Here is a 20,292-nt window from a genome sequence, read left to right as displayed (position 1 = left end):
TTATTTTTGATCATATTTTGACTTAGAATGTATTTGTAAATATTTAATGATGTATTATAAATGATATGTCCAATGAAATAATGTCCAAACGAAATATTTCAATATTAAAAAAATGTTTAACTTATGACTCTTTATGGCTAATGTGAAACAAAACTACAAAAGCTAACACAATGGAATATAATAATATTTAAAAAAGTTAAAACTTCTTGCAGTGTTACATCAGTATTTATGGTTTGATAAGTTTCCATTTTTTTTTAATAATTTTTTAATAATCTTATTTATTTTACAACAATTTTTTTCTGTTTAAAATCATAAAAATATAATTCAGCCACATGATTAAAGTTTTTTGTATGAAGATTCACTTCTGAAAACTTTCATCAAATCATATTTCTGAACTCTATTAAACATATAACTTGAATCATTAAAAAATACAAATCTTCCTTTTTTAATTTTTGTAAGCCTTCTTGAATTGAAAATTACCTGATTACTACGTTAGATGTGTTTATTTTCTGGTTAATGATAATTTTTAAACCTAAATTGTTTACAAAAGTTTTCTAAAATTGTACATAAATATTTATAAAAAACACTAAGAAAACTACGTTAAATAAAGTGGTTCAGTTTTACATAAATTATTATACGTAAATTATTCATGTTTTCAACGTCAACGTCTATTTCACTATTTGCTAGCTTTCTAAGAGTGTCTATATTTTTTTATAGTTGCTGAAACTAAACTAGCTACTATATTAGATGAATAAAATTGATAGATTAACATTCACAACTAATTTAATATTTTAATTTAAAATTTTATAAATTCCGACAAAGTTGGTTATGGCCATGGACGAAATACGGTATTATATAATATAAAATATATTTACAATAAAATAAAAAGAAAAAAAGTTTAATGCTAAAATTTATAGTATTTCTGAAATACAATTATTAAAACACTGTTACGTCAATATTATAAAATGACCATTTTATGGTTAAATAATATACTCAGTGTTGGCTTAATAAACTTAAATTATACCGTTTCTTAGTATTTCATAACAAACAAAAGGTAGTTTTTAACAGTCGGCCATTAGAAAACAAACAAGAATACACTTCAAATAAAATTCTAATCCGTAACATCTAAAAAGTAAATATGTCACAAAATCCAAATGAGTTACATTGTGAACAGGACAACCTAATAAATTCTTACAAGGAACTTCAAAATAACAATCAGGCGAAAAACGACTGTAATCGACCAAAATCTGTACCCGCAGCTGGTCTAGGGAAGTTCTCGCAATGTTGCAAGCTGTCAGCAATTTCTCCAATACCTTCTAAAGCATGTATACAACAAACAGAAAAGGTCAGAACTGTAAATGATGACTATTGCGAAGGAACTTGTAAAAGACCATCCTGCACTTCAACAAACGTCAAAGTAAATGCGAAATTTAGTTATTTTTATCTTGATTTAACTGATATTTATATATTTATAATATATAAAAAAAAAAAAATTAGACATTAGTCATAAAAGTAATTTTTACAAATATCGTAATTTATACTTCATTTAGCTGAAGGATCAAAATTGTGCTTGTGTGAAGTTCAATGGCTTACAAGACACATGCCGACACCCATTGTGCAGTACAAAAAGAGGATGTTTAGATGTTCCCTTTCCGTCATGTCCTCCAGCTCGAAAATGGAAAGCCAATTTCGGAAAACCAATATATGGCAGTAAAAATAAAGAAAATTGCTAAATATTAATTAAGTTACACGAGTTACTATTTATTAACTGCGGATTTTAATGTAATACACATATTCTAAAATAAAATAAGATTTGTTTTTTTAATTAAAAAAAAAATAATTAATTTAGTTAATCCAGTGCGATGTCAGTTTTTTTACCCCATCGTCTCGGATCAATTTTCACATACTCTCAAAACTTACACTATTAGAGAAATACTTCAGTATTGTTATTAATCATTTCAAGCTATTAATAACATCGTAAGAAATGTTTTAAAAATTCTAATACTTCAGTCTAATATTTCTAATATACACGTTCATTTTACACACAAGTTGTATATTTTTTGTCATGGATTACCGAAAATTCATACAGAAATATAACATTTTTATCAATATTTATTGATTTATTTTTTCCTTACATTGTATGCGTTAAAAACTTCCAGTGCATGTATATGATAATTCGAACATTCTTTTTCAGAATGAATGTAAGTATTTTATTGTTTAAAAAAGCAGGTTCTATATTAAAAATATATCACATTTTTTATAAGTATACGTAACCACAAAAAATCTTTAGTATTATACCAACACAGAATTTTGTAGGAACGCCTGGAAATAAAATGGCATAACTATTATAGGAAGACTTTTCGTCTAATTAAATATATATGTTGCTATTTAAAAAAATTAAGTCGACACAACTAGAGTAATCGGGGGTAAAAGAGATTAATTTTCAGAATTCAAAAAGGAACATCTAAACACAGTACTAAAAACACTTGACCAACATGATATTAAAATCAACCTAGAAAAATGCAGTTTTGGACAAGAATCAATAACCTTTTTAGGACATCAAATTTCAAAAGAAGGAACCATACCTGATTCAGAAAAAGTCAAAAGTATAAGAGAATTGCCTATACCCAATCAAATAAAAGATCTACGGCGATTTCTCGGTATGATTAACTTCTATAGACGTTTTATACCACAGCTTGCACATCACCAACTACATCTGAATGAGCTGATTCCAGATAACAAGAAAAATGATACGCGAGTCATAAATTGGACATCTGAAGCAAAAGAAGCATTTTAGACATTTATAAAATTATTGGAAAAGTCAACAGACTTAGCACACCCATTTGAATCAGCCAAACTAACACTTACTGCAGATGCCAGTAATAGGGCAATCGGTGGAGTTGTAAACCAAATAATTAATAATAAATCGCTTCTACTAGGAATTCACAGTCGCAAACTAACAACTATTGAGCAGCGATGCTCGACTTATGATAGAGAACTTCTAGCCATATACGATTGTTGTAGACATTTCACTCACTTATTAGAAGGCAAGGACTTTACAATTTATACAGATCACAAACCATTAATTCATGCTTTTAAACAAAAACTAGAAAAAGCATCTGAACGACAGCAACGACAACTTTCATTTATATCACAATTAACTACTAACATACAGCACATTGTCGGATCAAGCAACATCACAGCAAAAGTCGAAAGCGTATCAAATACATCTGACCCAATAAACTTAATAGAAGAAATCGCCAACGCACAATATAAAGATTACATATTAACCAATATTAGTCTAAAAGTATAAGACATGGAAATAGAAGGTGGCCGAAAAATTAAATGCGACACAAGCACTGGTAAAATACGACCAATCGTACCAACATCACTACAAAGAAAATTATTTTCAACTATTCATAACTTATCTCATCCTGGAATAAAAGGAACTCTTAGCCAAATTAAACCAAGATTCGTATGGAAATCGATGAAAAAAGATATAACATCATGGGTAAAAGCATGTGAAAAATGTCAAAAAACAAAAACACACAATCACCCCAATCGGCAATTTTAATCCACCAAGTGGTCGTTTCGAACACATACACATTGACATTTTTGGACCATTACCACCATCTAAAATTTATAAATACATATTGTCTATGATCGATAGGTTCTCAAGATGGATAGAGGCAGTGCCTATAAAAGACATAACTGTAGAAACATGTGTTACCACCCTAATTCAAAATTGGATTGCAAGATTTCGAGTACCCCATAGAATAACGACAGATCAGGGTAGACAATTCGAATCAACATTATAAAAACAGTTATCAAAAACATTAGGTTTTCAAACAATACATTCATCACCATATCATGCACAAGCAAATGGAATGATAGAACACTAGAAGCCGCTATAACATGTAAAGACAGCATCCATTAGTCCGAAGAACTACCTATGATCTTATTAGGCCTACGCACAACACTAAAAGAAGACTTGAAAACATCCCCAGCCGAACTAGTCTATGGTCAAACGCTAAGACTACCAGGACAATTTTTTGAAGAAACAGAACAACTACCAGAACCATCTGATTTCATAAAACAACTTCAACAGCAATTTTCGAAAGTAGCCCCAATAGTATATCACCACACATCATCATCAAAACGCACTTACATACCAAAAGACCTAGAAACATGTACTCACGTATACCAAAGAATCGACGCTCTGAAGCCCAAATTAACTTATACATACGAAGGACCATTTCAAGTGTTAAAAAGAACACCCAAGACGTTCGACCTTCTAATCAACGGTACATCTAAAACAATATCAATCGATCGACTCAAACCCGCTTACATAGAAGACAAAGTACCTGTGCATAATACGAACACAAGAAGTACAGCAGTTTCAGCACAACCAAGGCAAACGCGGTGAGGACAAAAAGTACATTTCCCAATTTAACTACAAATTATATCTTATAAAACCATGTTATTAACAACTTATTGTAAACACTCAGTGTACTGAGGGGGGAATAATGTAGTGACTATAGAATGATCGAGAATCTTGCGACGGATAGGCAACACAACATGCATATACGCGCAAATGTTCTCGATCGCTCCATAAGAGAATCTTCTAGAACTCAACACAATATAAAACGGCGTGACGTAACAATAACGTCAATCAGTTAGTTAGCCAGTCGTCAGTTAATCGGTTAAGTAGTTAAGTACACGTAGTGCATTAATATCATTTTTTTATAAATTTTTTTATAAATAAATAGCATATTTTTGAATACGATAGTCATTTTCACCATGAAGACAAAATAAAGTTCGCATTTTTTTTTTTATAATAGTAAATTATTAATAATAGTAAATAATTACATTACATAAGCTTTAATTTACGAATAACGAGGGAAATTTTTTCAATTTTTGAGGGTAATGTCTTCGACTAGATACGAATTGTGATTTTTTGACGTATCGTTGAAAGAAATCGGTTCGGTTATTTTTTTTTACATATTATTTGATATAATATTTTTGAAAATTTGACCCTTTACCGCCCACAAAAGGGGATTTAAAATAGCAAATTTTTTACAAAATTTCAACTTTTTCAACTTTAGTTATAAAAATGTTCCAGAAATACTGCGTCTTTTAAATATATGTCAAATCAAATCTTATGTTACATACTATAAATAAAAAGAAAAATTTGTCTCGACACCTTATCTTCTATGTGCAAACGGCTGCCGAAATTGAACGAAAAATGTAATATTTGCAAAAAAATCAACTTCTATCGTGATGTTTTTTGTACTTAAAACTACCATAACTTATTGAAAAATAAACAAATCAACATTTTTTTTTTATATTAAAACCTTAAGTATTTTCCTTTTATTTCATATCAATTTTTTTCAATATTGAACCTTTTACTTAATCACAGGGGGTTATTCAAAATAGCAACTTTTTCATAAAAGTCAATTTTTTCACCTAAAATTTTGAAAATGTTCGAGAAACACTGCGACCTTTAAGCATATGTCAAAATAAAGTTTATACTACGTACTATAATTTTTTTTTTCTTATAACTAATGTCTAAAAATAGAAACAAAATTTTGTAAAATAATATAAAATTATTTGTAGAAAATTTAGTATAAATATCATACACAAATTAGTAGAATAACTAAACTATTTAATATTTATAATATTGACATTGTAAGAGAGATAATTTTACTGAACTAAAAATCATAATCAGTGTTAATTAATTAAAAGGTGGACATCTAAATTCTGTAATATTTTGAACACTTACAATTTCAATGTCGTACTTCAATGTCCTCAAATTACACATATATCATACTGTGTCAGAATCAATAAACTATTCTCCAACAAATAGACTATAACTATTTAATTTTTCTATGTAATCAATAAAAGATCTAATAACATTAAAATCGACGTCATTAAATAAATATATGAGGTAATCTCCAAAATTTATTATTTCATTCAAGTAGTTATTTTTCCAATTATCTTTAATTTCTTTTATTACTTGATTAGATTGTGGTACATCATGACCTGAGTAAAAATTACTTTGATTGGATGTCTGTAAAACTTCTTCTTCGTTCCAATTTTCAACGTTTGTACAACCTAACCCCTCACAAAGCTTTGATATAATATTGCTAATATTATTTATCAATTGTTCTGTGTACTGCTCTTGATAAGTTGGTAACTTAATTAGATCTACAGTTTTATCGTTTTTCAAGGGATAATTTTTTATGTGCATAGAAATACTATCTATTACATTTTTAATTACATAGTCTTTTTCTAATGCCAGATACTTGGCGAAATCATTAAGTGTGATTAAGCATTGGTTCGTAAGATATTTAATGAATGATACATTTTGATATTTAATATATAAAAATTGTTCCCATGTCAATCTTAACATAATTATTTTGAATAAGTTGAAAATCATTGAATAGAGCAACAAGCATGAACGAAATTTTGTAGTTGGCCAATCAAGTTTATTGGCATTATTATAAACTTCATATCAATATTTCCCCATTGTATTCGTAAGTTGAAACTGTTAATAACCTTTAACACAACAGTTTTAAAATGTCCAAATCTTTTTAAGTATAAATAAAATCTACCAAACAATTTATAATTCCCGAATACTAATGTTCCATTTATGTTATTATAGTCAATTAGTTTTTCAATATCATCTTTTTTTTTCAAAATAAATGATAAGATGTAATCATAGTTATAGTTTTGACTATAGTTAAAGCCCATATTATCTAAGTAAAGTCGACTGCTTGTATTACAATTGTTTGACTGTAACTCCAACTGTAATTTATTGAAAACAAACTCTAGACATTTCAACATTTCAACAACCTCAGTGTCATTATCATTTATCATACCTCCATTTGGAAAATAATCTTTGTATCTTCCAACTATACACGTTTACATGTTTAATAACCACAATGATCCAACTTCAACTTCTTTGTTGTAGTATAATGAAGCTATCTGTTTTTTTACAAAGTCGTTACCATTAGTGATTAAAATAGTTACAACCTTGATATCACAAAGTTGGTGTTCGAGAAGTATCTTAGTTAATTGCAAATGATTCATACCTGCAAACAAGTAAGTGCATTTTAATAATCTAATGTCGTCTGTTTTGTAGTCTCGTTTGATTATTCCTTTGTCATTCTTATAGCCAGTTTTTAATAAAGCAAAGTTACCAAAATGGATAAATAAATGAAAAATAAGGAGCACTAAAAGTATATTTTCTCTAGAAAACTTGAACCACATTTTAAATACTAAAAAGAGTAATTCATATACTTTGTATAATTATTTGATAGCATGATATTCCAACTTGTGTATATATAAATATATTTTTAGCTGGTTACAAAAACTTAATTTTTTACTTGAAAATATTATTCTAATAATAATCATAATGTAAGTCATAAATATAAATGTTGACATCACATATGTTTAAATCAAAGATTAATATTTATATATATATATATAAATAAATTATTTACACAAAATAAAAAATATATTTCATATAGTATAAAAAAATGTTGTATAATACGACATTTAGGATGAATTATTGATTCATATAACTCTATTTTTATTATTAGTTTGGTATATGCTCTATTATACCTGTAAACTCATCTACAGTAGAACTCCAATTATCCGAACTCCGATCATCCGAATCGCCGATTATCCGAATCACTTTCAGAAAAAATCAGAAAAAAATTTGTCCAAAGTCCGCGGCGTCAGTGTAGGCACAACACGTGGTAAGAGTTCCCACTCCAGTTCCGGCGCATTGCAGTCACCTGTCATTGTTTATTTTGATTAGTCAGTGAATGGGTCCCGGTCCCCATTAATTCGGATAATTGGAGTTCTACTGTACTTTGGTGGAGAAAATGTTAGTAAAATACAATTCAAATAATAACTGTTCAATTTTATTCTAATAATAATTGTATTTTATAAAATGTTAACTTCAAGTTTGAAATTTGCATTATTAAATAGAAAAATTTTGAGAATAAAAAAATAGTATCCTTCAGATAAATATGGAGTCAGGAAATTGTATAATTACTATTTACTGTAAATTTATCAGAAAAGATCAATATTTTTTTGGCATTTTTATTGTAATAGATCACTTAAATACAAATCATAGTAAACATTTCTGAGTAATTTTTGGTGTTTAAGAAGATTCTACAACTGAAATAACCACAACTTAATTAATTTTAATGATTTACTCAAAAAACCAATCAAAATATTGTTAAAAATATCTACTCAATTGAGTATATTATAAAATTTGATTTTAATTGTAAAAATCTATTATTAAATTCAGGTGACACTAAAAATAATTTTTTTTTAGATTTATGATTTTTACAACAACTTTTTACCGAAAATTTTGGACTAATAGACTATTATTAGTATTAGTAACACATACACAAATAAAGTTTAAAAATTAATATATTACAAAGTAAAATTATTTAATTTTGTAGTTGAAACCTTTTATCATATCAAACCTTATTCGACAGTAAATACTTAAAAAACTTTATAAATTAATGATTTTAATTGTCAATATGGAGAATTTTAATTGATAAGTGAAAGTTTTTTCAATTTTTAAGGTTAATATCTTTAACTAGATAATAGTTGTGATCATTTGATGAATCGATAAAAAAAGTTGATCAAGTGAAGCTAAGAAAAAAAATGAGAGCCATAAAAAAAAATCACATAGTAATAGAACATTAATATGAGTAAGAAATTTCTTCAAACGACAGGAGAATACAGTGATGTGATCCTCAATATCCATTGAAGTTATTGAATCTAATTGAGATAAAAATCAAATGAGTTATATTTTTTTCTAACTCAAAAACTTTGTAAAGTAGTTTAAAATAAAATATTGAACATTTTTACACAATAAAAGCATACGGTAGCCATTTTCACTATGAAGACAAAATGAAGCTCGAAAATTTTTTTTTTCCATAATTAAGTATATTACATAAGCTTTAATATTAGGTATATAAAACAGTTTCAGTATTTCCGGAATACTTTCAAAAATTAAGTTGAAAAAGTTCTACTTTATATATAGATCTATAATTTTGAAGTTTTTAAGTTTATAATAATTTTTGAATAATTACTTATCAAATTACAAGAATTTTAACTCATAGAGTATGTAAAAAATATGGATAGAGTATTTTGTGTAAAATAAACCATTATACACGTATATATACAAATTGACTTGTGAAAATAAAACAAATCCAAAAACTACTGATAAAACTTTTTGTTCATTTTTTTTTTAATAATTATGTCTTCTTAGACTATGTTTAAATCATATTTTTATTATTAGTTATTATTTAGAAAAAAATAATTTTTTTTTATTTTCCTTTTTTTTTATAATTACAAATTAACTATTTTTTACTCTTTTCTATAAAATAATTTTAAAGGTCTATTGTAATTTTAGGATAAATATTCATTGAGTTACAAGCATTTTAATATATAGATTATAAGTATTACAATATTGAAATATTAAATGAAATAAAAAACAAATTTATTATATTAATCATATTCTTATTAGTGAAAAATACAAAATAATTTGTTTTAATTGTAGTCAAAGATGGCAATATTTATTAAAAAAAAATTATTATAATTGTATATCTTCGTGACTCATTCTTCATACAATGACAGTAAGTAATTTAATCATTTTTAGTTTCGATGCGAAACTGAGAAGGTATTAATTTTACCATGATGTGTTTTTTTGTGTGCGTGTGTCTTATAGACTTATTTGCAAAAAATAATATATATGAATAATTGAGTTTTAGAGGTAAAACATAAAAACTGAGACGTAAAATTTTTTAGAGAAATAAAGAGTATTAAAATTTATTATTTGAGATAATATTGGAAAATTGAAGAGATGTAGTAAGAATTTATAAGATTATTGTATTTATTCAAATATATTATTTTAAATATAAATGACAGAGGAAACAGACAATTTTTCCATACAAAACGTGTCAGAGGAGCATAGAAAACATTAGATTGGATTAATAATTTAAAAAAACATGAATAAAAGAATTTTAAGAGAGAAATTTAACTACTACTGGTGTAGTATCAGACCTAAAAATAAGATTATTGTGATTTTATATATCTCAATGTAAAATTACAAACAAACCTTCAAATAATACATTTAATAACTTCAGTATGGAGAGTAAAAAATTATTTTTTAAATAGAGTATTTTTTAGGTGGGATAAATGAAAGAGTAGATTTATTTAAAAAAAAATTAATAAAACAGCCACTATTAATGATTGGTCAGACAATGAAAAACCACAATATTTAGTATCTTTTTTACAAGGTTCTTCTTTAACCTTTTATGATAATATTCAATCAAAAAAATTACCTTGGTATGAATTAGAAAAAAAATTTAGAGAAGAATTTGAACCAATTGCTCAAAATGGTATGTTACGTATTTTATTAGAGAAAAGAAAGCAATTAGATGATGAACCAATAGTTGCTTATATTAATGATATGGAGGCGCTATGTAAGAGAATTGACTGTAATATCAGAGGAAGAGTTAGTGAGAAATGTTATTAAAGGTTTAAAACCAAGTATTGCTAGATATATTAGTATTCTTGACAATTGTAACTTAAATGAGTTAAAAAGAAATATTCATAAGTATGAAATGGTAGAGTTTATGATTACAGGAGAAATAGCTAAAAGTCCGTTTGTAATTAAACAAAATGAAAAACGAATGTTTAATGAATATATTAATTTTAAAAGTTGCTCAAAAAAAATTAGGAACTATGCTCAAAATTATAAGAGTCTCAATTATTTTAATATCTATTCAAACAACACATCCATATAAATATATAATATAATGTTTTAATATTTATATATATATATATTTCTTTTTTTTTAGTTACAACAATACATATGAAACTTAGTTATATTTGTTAATTCCATTAATAAAAAATGATATTTGAATACAACTAGTTATAGACACAGTTATCTCAATTTATCCTACTTTCTTTCTTTTTTTTTAATTTTAATTTTAATCATTAAAACGATACGAAATTTTATAAATCATTCTCAATAACATAATATTACATTAAAAATTGAGTGTTATACTTCAATGAAAATAAAGAATTTTGCCAAAAAAAAAAAAATAGTAAATGCATATAACTGTAATATATTTTTATATTTTTTAACTATTAATAATCTTCATTTAACATTTTATTTAAGTACAAAGGTTCATGTGTTAAATCATACAAATTATATAAATTCACATTAAGGATATTTACTCATTAAATTTATTGTAAGTGTAATTAATAGTAACTAAGGTAATTTTAAGTTCCTAAATATTTGAACACTTGATGTTTATTTAGATTGAAACCGTAGGTAGGAACTTTAATAACTAGGAAATTTAACGAAAAAGTAAATTATAATAATAAGTATTTAATATTATTATATTTCATAAAAAAATTTATAGTAAAGTTTTAAAAATAAAACTTTAATTAAAGGAAAGAAGGAAGTTAATTTTTTTCACTATTTTATAATTATTTATCATAAATGTATTTACAAATTTTCTAAGAGTTAGGATGATTTTGATAAAGATAATTGATTATTATTTTTTTACTTAGATAATTTACAATTCTTAGTGTATTTTTTTATAAAAATAAAAATAATAAAGGAAAGTCTACACATATATTATTTACATAAAATATACACTACAGAAATTCAAAATTTTGAATTCTGTTTTCCCGTAATTCTATAGATAAACTGTATTTAGAAAATATTTTTTATAATTTATCTGTACGTGTTTAAAAAAAAAATTGTATTAATTAAAAAAAAAATCAATTAAAATATTAAGAACATAAAATTTTTAAAGAATTATAGATTATTTAAATTATTTCTAAATTACAATAGTTTTTTAAAAAGATTAATATGTTATAATATATGAAATTGTATTACCATTAATAAAATTTCTATTTCTAAATTTCTAATTTAAAAAATTAACCATTATTATACTACTATATTATAATTAACTAAACGTATTTTGTACAAATTTACTTTCACTTATATTACAATATAAACAAATATTACATATTTTCAATACGAAAAAATTAAAGTTATAATGAAGAAAAAATAGTTCAACATTTTATATGGCTCACAATTTTATTAACATTAAACTTAAAATAATGTACTGAACTTTTTTTAACTTATTTGTTAGTAAAAATTTAAATTGTTTTTAATTTTAAGTGAAAAAATTAATTATAGTCAAAACGAGTGTATTTGTAGCTGAAATATATTTTATAATGAGTTATTTAATAAAATAAATCTGGGCAATTCTTATTCTCTTTATTTAATTTCCCATTATTTTAGATTCATTTTCATTACACAATATGGTAATATTTGTTATATTTTCGATTGGAATTGCGTTATTGTTTCCATTAAGACAAGGTGTGAAAAGTATTGTGGTATCTTCAATATTAGATTTACGTTGAGTCTTTGATCGCATAGTCAACTTATGCCATGTAACAACTCTAAGGGAAGCGACTGATTCTCCAGCGCCCTAAAAAATACAGCACAACATAAAAACTTGTCAGACTTACTAAGTTACATAAAGCGATAAAAAAGTATCAAATAAAATGTATGTTTAAACTAAATTTTCTACACCCGTATGACATATTTTATACAAGAATACATTATAAATTATACCAAAATACAATTTAATTGTAAAATTCTTTGGACTATATTTAACTCAATATTAAATTCTTATTTAAAGTTTGCTAAAAAAATTGTATATATAAATGAGCTATAATCGAATTATAACTTTATTTTTTTTATTATAATAAAACATTTTTATTTGATATAATGTCCCATCAAAACTTTAAAACAATAAAAATATGTAAGAATATTGATTTTTGAATACCGTCTATGTATTATATAGAGAGATCCGTGAATCATAAACTATTCAATTATTCGTAAAATATTAATTTTGAACATTTTTTTTGTATTTTTCAGTTACATATAATTTTAATTTATTCACTTTTAAGTAAGCTTGATCACTTATGCGTTATAGAGGTATCAACTTTCATTAAACATATTTTTTATTTGATAAATTAGTAGAACTATGTTTTATTTTATTGTATTTAAGTTTTTTTATAAAACTCTCCGATTATTATATGATGGCATGAACCAAAAAATAAAAAATATATTATAGTTAACTAAAAAATAGTGGAAAAAGCAAAAATTGTATGCAACTAACCAAATAACTGAAAATTTTTTAAAAATCATTATTTTACAACTATTGAGTAGATTATGATTCACAGATCACCTTAATTTAAGAGCACTACATCAAAATCATGCAAAAAATACATGAATCATTCATTTTAGTATAGTTTTGTTTGCAACATATAACAGTCCGTGACAAGAATAAAAGAACTAAACTATTAATATTAACAAGGCAATCATCATATAAAGCATTCAAATTCTCCCTCAATAGCTTTGAATATATCATTTCCATTCAAATTACACAGCATTTACTTCCAAAGCGAGAGCAGATAACAAATTGAACATTCATATAAAGTATATTGTGTAAATTTAACAGTAATTTTTTTATAATATACATGCTAATTTATAATAAAATAATAAATTGATTTTATTAATTATTTAAATATTTTGTAAAATTATACAACCCAAGTCATATTTTAAGTATGTTATTGGCATTTAAAAAAAAATCACAAAATATTTACTCACTTTCATACTAAATTATGTCTTCAATCATGATTTTATGATACCATAATAGTTCTTTTAATCCTTACCTTCAGCAAAACTTGTTTTATAGCAATTAAGATTATCCATTAAATGAACTTACGAATTAGAAAAATCTATACGCTTTAAGTTTAAATCAAATTTATAATTACCTGAATAAGTAGTGAAACGAAATGAGGTTTACCTATACATGGTGTTGTGCGAACGTATATATAAATCCAATTGTAGGCAGTGAAAATAATACATTTTCCCCGAGGCTAAAACTCGTAAATCAATTTAAAATTGAAGGTATCAGTTTTATTGATACTGAAAAGGTTGAATGAAGTAACTCTTGGGAGCTTGTTATACACTTTAAGTCCAATAAAAGAAGCTGTTTGCATTCGATATAACCATATAAAACCAAAAAATATGTGAAATAAAAAATGTCCTACGATAATACCATTAAAAAAATATTGACTGAAATTCTAATAAAACCAATAAATATAAAAAATGTCATATGATATTGTATTTAAAAGTAAGAATTTTGTTAAAATATTTAGATAATAGTGAATATCAATAAAATAAAAGCAAAAACCAATCCATGTTTAAATTTTTAATTAATTATATAATAATCCAGATTCATCTTTATAAATGTTAAAATTGTTATTTTCCGAAAAATTAAGTTTTTGTATCCATTAAATTTGTTATATAGTGTTCAGTAAATAAGGAAACGGGTTTCTATTGATTTTATTTTTGTAACAACTGACTTGTTACTAACTTACTAAACACCTTGTGTGTATATATAATGATATATTGTCTCGTAATGTCATTGTAATATGGACAATACTAGGGTATTTATTATTTGGGAAGCCTAAACCGGTATTTACCACAAATTTACTATAAATGTTCAAGTTCGAAAATTCGTAAAATTCTTGTTTAGAATGAGATAGAGTCCAGTCAGACTATTTTACAAATGCAAACCTAAATAAGATTTTTCAAAAGTTTTACCATCATATCATAAAAATTGACTTTTTTGTTTAAAATAATAGCAATTTGTTTGTATTAGATAAGTTTTATATTAATATATAATTAAGTATATTTGCTATTCAAATTAACGAAAACATTTACTATTCCTTTGGGTGATATTTAAATAGATAATGAACATTATATGTATACTATTAGATATGAATAATTGTTTTAAAATTATTTTTTAAAAAGAAATCTTAAAAATAAAAAAGTTTTACTTTTTCTAGAAACAGAAATCAAAATCTACTATAATTTACTATAAATGATTTTATAACTAGATATTTTTTTTGTACTGATAAGATGAATTATCATGTAATTTTTCCACATTTTCATCACGTTATATATTATGTAATTTATTTAAGATTTCAGCAATTTTTTTTTCTACACCATAACTTACATTGTAAAAATGATTTTTATATTACATATTTTATATCAAATTCACAGGAAAGAATATTAAATCTCCTTAGGTACACTACTTTTTTTATTATGTTGTAAATGTCGGCTTTTTCCTTACTAGACGTTTTTTTTTAAAGATTTCGCCTTTTTTTGATTAAAGGGATTATAGCGATCTACCTTTAGAATAACTAAATATTATTAGATTCGTGTCCTATGTAAAAAGTTGACGATAGAAAAATATGAAAGAGTGAAAATCAAATGTTTCATCGAGTGAAAGTCATTTTCATAAATAAAATGAAAATTAGGTAATACTTTATGAGAATAAGTAAAAACAATAAAAATTGACAAAATTGAAAGCTATTTTATTAAAATTAAAAATTTAACATTTTTTAATGTTTGGTATAAGATAACAAGATATGATATCATTTGATAGATTGGTCAATTTGATTTTTAAAAACTACATCAATAATTCATTCATAATAAAAAATCTCAAATATTTACTCCTAACAAAAAATTAAGTTATTAATTATTGTTTAATTAATTTTTATACAGTTAAATAATAAACATATTAAATATTTTTATAGTTATTTCACATAACTACCACAGTAAAATTACACATATAAGCGTTATACACTAATTAATAATTAAATCAATCATGCATTTTAACAAATAAAGACAATTTTTTTAACTACGATTAGACATTAAAAATCAAAATAAAAAAATAAAAACTACACACAAGTTTTTTTGTTAAAATATTAAATCACATAAGGTTAAAGGAATGAATTAAATATTATAACTACAAGCTGTATAAATAAAATAACCATACATGCAATGCTTTATGTACAAATACTTAAATCATTATATAAAATTTATTAACGTCGCTTATGGTAAAATTAAACTAAGAACATACTCTAAACAATAGCTAGACCAACTGAAGCTTATACTTTTGTACTTATAAAAACTATAGGTAAAATTTTACATAAAATACTAAAGCTCTTTTTTACCATAAAAAAAAGTCAATAAATCACATTTAATCGATAAAACGTACGAAATTTGAGATTTTTTATCAATGCACAAAAGATTAGTGTTTTAACTAGGTAAAAAAAATTACTGGTAAGTAATTATGATACTGAACTCGTGTAAAATTTTTAAAAATTACCCTAGAGTTCAGCTAAGACAAACTAAACGTGTAGTTATAAATAAAATATTTATTTGTGTGTACATTTTTTTATTATTAAATAGCGTTATAAAATTACTGTATTAGCTTGCATAATTATTTCTAAACAATAAATTGATTAATGATGTGAATTTCTAGTAATAATAACTAAATCACTCGAAAAGATAAATACATATTCATAAAAACCATAACGTTGTTCTTTCTGCAGAATGTCAAAATGTCATAACTCTGGATTCAGTAACAATTTTAGAGCTTGTTCCCTAATAATAATAACATTATACCATTATTATTATTTAATTTTGTTATAAAAATAGTTATATTTTTTTACACTGTAAAAAAATTATTTTAATTACTTGATCAGAAAAATATAATAATTAGTTTATAAGCGTTAACATATAATACCAAAAGCTTTTGTTTGCTCATCTAAAGTTGTAACATCAAAAAACCACTCCAACTAAGTTTAGCTATTGTTCAAAAATAAATACATTTTATAAATCCCAAATAATAAAATATACTTGAAGTATATGTGGTGTCATGAAAGTGAAAAAACTATTCCATAAAATAAAAGTAATAAATTTATTTAAATGTAAGTTTTCTATTTATTTTACAATTGTGCTTAAAAAATTGTATTATTTTTTTTAACGTCTATGATTATATAATTGTGTATTAAGTTTAAATTTTCAACAATCAATAGTATTTCACTACTTTATTTGCTCCCGTTAAAAAAATGTGTTTTAAAATTAAACAAATGTGACAATTTATCAATACAAATTCAAAACACTAATTACGTAAAATACAAACAGATGTGTATTGCATAAAATCTAGCAGCTTGGAAATTAATTTAAAAAAACCGAGAAAATCGACAATATAGATTGTGTAATTTGCAATAGAAATATTTGTACAAACTTTGTAAAAAATATATAAAATATTTATGTAATGTCTTTAAACCACTATAATATTCAACAGCATTAATGAAAACAAATAATATTCTCCAGTTAATATGCAAGTAATTGTTAAAGTATATATTCTATAAATAATTTATTAATTCAATTATATCATTATAATAATAACATTTAACTTGTTGTTATAAGTCCAAGTTACTAATCGAAAGCAAATTATATAGCTGAAAAGAAGTGAAATGCAAAATCCGAGTCAAGGAAGGGTATGAATGAAACTATTTATTCCATTCTGTGCACAGATATCGAAAGCGTAGGCAGACATATATCAGTGGTACATGCAGTTGACACCGAATTGGTCTTGGTGGGTCTCACCTGCGTCACTAATGTTCTCCTTGTACGTATATTGAATGCACCATACACAATTGGATTCATACACGAGTTGGTACAAGCAAACATAAACAAGGCGTGCTGCACTTTTTGATCAACATTTTTTGCAGACTTATAATCTGTCCAATACCTGTAAGCATAGAATAAAATTATTTTTTATTAATTAAATTATCGGTTAAAGGGACATAAATTTTATAAAATTTAATTTAATAATAATTTGTCTTTCAGTAATAGTTTTAAGGGGCAAAATAATTTGCCGACAATAAAATGTTTGTATTTACATTTTAACTGGTGAAACTTAAATGACATAAAAAACATTAAAAAAATATAATATCGAAATTAATCATTGAGTTCAACAGTTTTTATTTGCTAAGAAAAATACAAATATAAACAATGCACTGTTTATATTGTTTTAACACTGCAGTGTTAAAATATTAAGTTGCATATCTTGTATACAAAATAAGTACCTGGATATAAAATTTATCAATAATTAAAAAAATAAAACCCTATAGATAATTTTACAAAGAGCAAATATATACAAAAAAATTAAGAATTATTATGTAGTGAAGTTTAAACTAATATGAACTAAATAAATATATATATATATTAAAATAATTTTAAATTGTATAAATTTATCAATGTTATCAAGATGTTATAAAATTACATATAAGAATAGATTGAGATTTTAATAGTTAATTAATTTAACGTTAGAGATAACAAATAGATACTAATAGCTATCAAGATATTTTAATTAGTTTATGATTTGCAATAAATGTATAAACATAAGTTTAATAGGATCAAATATTGATATAATAAAATTTATCACTCATGGTTAATATTATTTAAAATTAAAAATATTTAACTCAAAAAGTAAAAAAAAATTCGCGGAAATGTATTTAGGGAACAATGTTAGAAATGATGTTTTCACTAAGTAAAATTTACAGGAGTTTAAAAATGAATTTTTCAGTAGGATAATATTCCAAATAATTAAATTATTCTTATTTTTCACACATTTCTATTCCCGCCTCCCTTATATTATTATATTCCCTTATATAGTTCTTTGTAATTATTTACGTTTTTAATAATTTTTATGGTTTTAATATATAAATTATGTGTCAATTAATGTTCAGCTACAGAAGAATTAAAAATTTCTTGATTTTTGCGTTTCTTTTTTTTGCTCTGCATAACATTTATTACAACTTTCACATTGTATTTCACAAATTCTCGATTTTCCTCCATCTTCAACTTTTTCATAGGGTTACCTAATAAAACTCTTAAATTATAACTCTTAGATATTACTAAAGTGATACCAAAATTCTTAAAAATTCTATTCATTTCATTGGTAATATAATAATATTAAGTTTCAGATTAAAAAAAAGGAACATTCTTTGAAAATATACTGAAACCTCAAAAACATACATAAAACAATAAACTCAAAACATCTAATTATAATCAAAACAATACGGATTTTAGTGTTTTCAATCAAAGTAATAATGTAAAACTAATCAATCACTTTGTCAAAACAGCTAATGTTTGTCTTCAAATTCTATTGTTCATTGTTGAGTAAAATTATGCTTTGATTAAGTGATTTTGTAGATAGCTTAATACAATCCCAAATGCTTAAACTCAACTTTAATACTTCTGACAAAAAATAAATAAAATAGTTCTGTCAACATATTATTTTATAAGGTAGTTAAAATTTAATTACTCTTTATAATACTTTCTTTTGCTGTCTAAATAATGACAAAAAAATTTAGAAATATAAGAAATTATTTTAACCATAAACTTTTAAAATAATTCCAGATTTAAATATATAATTTTTGATAAATTTTGTTAAAAATCAAAATATTTATTTAATATAAAAATATTTTTACATAACATTGAGAATATAAAGTAAACAAATTTTCGATTTCTTCTCAAAATAGATATTAACATTCAAAAAAACTTAATAATTAAAATATGTTAAATTACAAGATTGATCAAATATTAAAGTTCTGCTAAAAATACATAATACATAATAAAATAAATAGTTATTGTAAACTAATTTGATTTCGAAATTTTCAAAATAAATGTTTTCAAAATTTATACAATAAGTATAGAATTTCTGAAAATTACAGTGGGAACGCGAATAGTAGGAAGTATAAATAATATCTAATAGTAATTAATACAAACGCTTCGATGTAAATCTATTAATTTTTTTGTTAAAATAGTCGAATTTAAAGTCAAATATCTTATAGAAAAATGTTGTTAGGACGTTTCTCCTTATTCATTATAAAGTTCTCTTAAAATACTTTAATTTGATAAAGGTTTTGGATTGTTATAAATCTCAGAACATTTTCAAAAATTGAAAAAAAGTAATTTATTCATAAAAGTTTTTTACATTGACCTACAATTCTTTATAGTAGAATAATTTCGAGATAAAATTTTATTTTCGATACTGCACACCACATCAAATATTTTACTACATTTTTAAAATTAACGGTTATATCAATTTTTGGCAACTATAGATACAACTAAATTAAAATAGGGTTGTTTTAACGCACAGACCAACAAAATGATCTAATGTAAATTGAAAAATTTTATAACCAGATATAAAAAAAAAAACACATGGTAAAACCAATACCTTCACAGCTTCATATCAAGCAAAAATTGCCAAAAAATAACTACTTCTTTATTGAGTA

At 24.1% G+C, this 20,292-nt stretch overlaps 3 protein-coding genes across 12 annotated transcripts in view; 2 read left to right on the top strand and 1 right to left on the bottom strand.

Annotated features, from left to right (window-relative positions):
* The first annotated feature begins 469 nt into the window (after positions 1-469).
* Positions 470-1,909, top strand: LOC126904695 (uncharacterized). The gene is made up of 2 exons (XM_050683917.1): positions 470-1,417; positions 1,551-1,909. Exons 1-2 carry the CDS (start codon positions 1,139-1,141, stop codon positions 1,731-1,733), a joined length of 462 nt encoding a protein of 153 aa, XP_050539874.1. The 5' UTR covers positions 470-1,138; the 3' UTR covers positions 1,734-1,909.
* A 2,043-nt stretch (positions 1,910-3,952) lies between these two features.
* Positions 3,953-4,426, top strand: LOC126905035 (uncharacterized). The gene has a single exon (XM_050684431.1). It carries the CDS (start codon positions 3,953-3,955, stop codon positions 4,424-4,426), a length of 474 nt encoding a protein of 157 aa, XP_050540388.1.
* Positions 4,427-12,130: 7,704 nt separating this feature from the next.
* Positions 12,131-20,292, bottom strand: part of LOC126903704 (adipokinetic hormone/corazonin-related peptide receptor variant I) — a 59,479-nt gene continuing 51,317 nt past the window's right edge. For 9 of the 10 annotated variants that reach the window (XM_050682095.1, XM_050682100.1, XM_050682099.1 and 6 more), the window contains 2 exons: positions 17,597-17,741; positions 12,131-12,545 (listed from right to left, as the gene is read on the bottom strand). In XM_050682095.1, the coding sequence (XP_050538052.1) occupies positions 12,336-12,545; positions 17,597-17,741 (355 nt within the window). In that variant the 3' untranslated portion in view covers positions 12,131-12,335. Of the gene's footprint in view, positions 12,546-15,535; positions 16,586-17,596; positions 17,742-20,292 lie in introns of those variants that run through there. The other variant, XM_050682105.1, reaches the window with a different exon arrangement.

Source organism: Daktulosphaira vitifoliae, unplaced genomic scaffold, assembly GCF_025091365.1.
Source record: "Daktulosphaira vitifoliae isolate Bord-2020 unplaced genomic scaffold, ASM2509136v1 Scaffold_4, whole genome shotgun sequence".
NCBI classification, from domain to species: domain Eukaryota; kingdom Metazoa; phylum Arthropoda; class Insecta; order Hemiptera; family Phylloxeridae; genus Daktulosphaira; species Daktulosphaira vitifoliae.
Note: the sequence above shows the minus strand (reverse complement) of the source record. Positions and strands in the feature narration are given on the sequence as shown.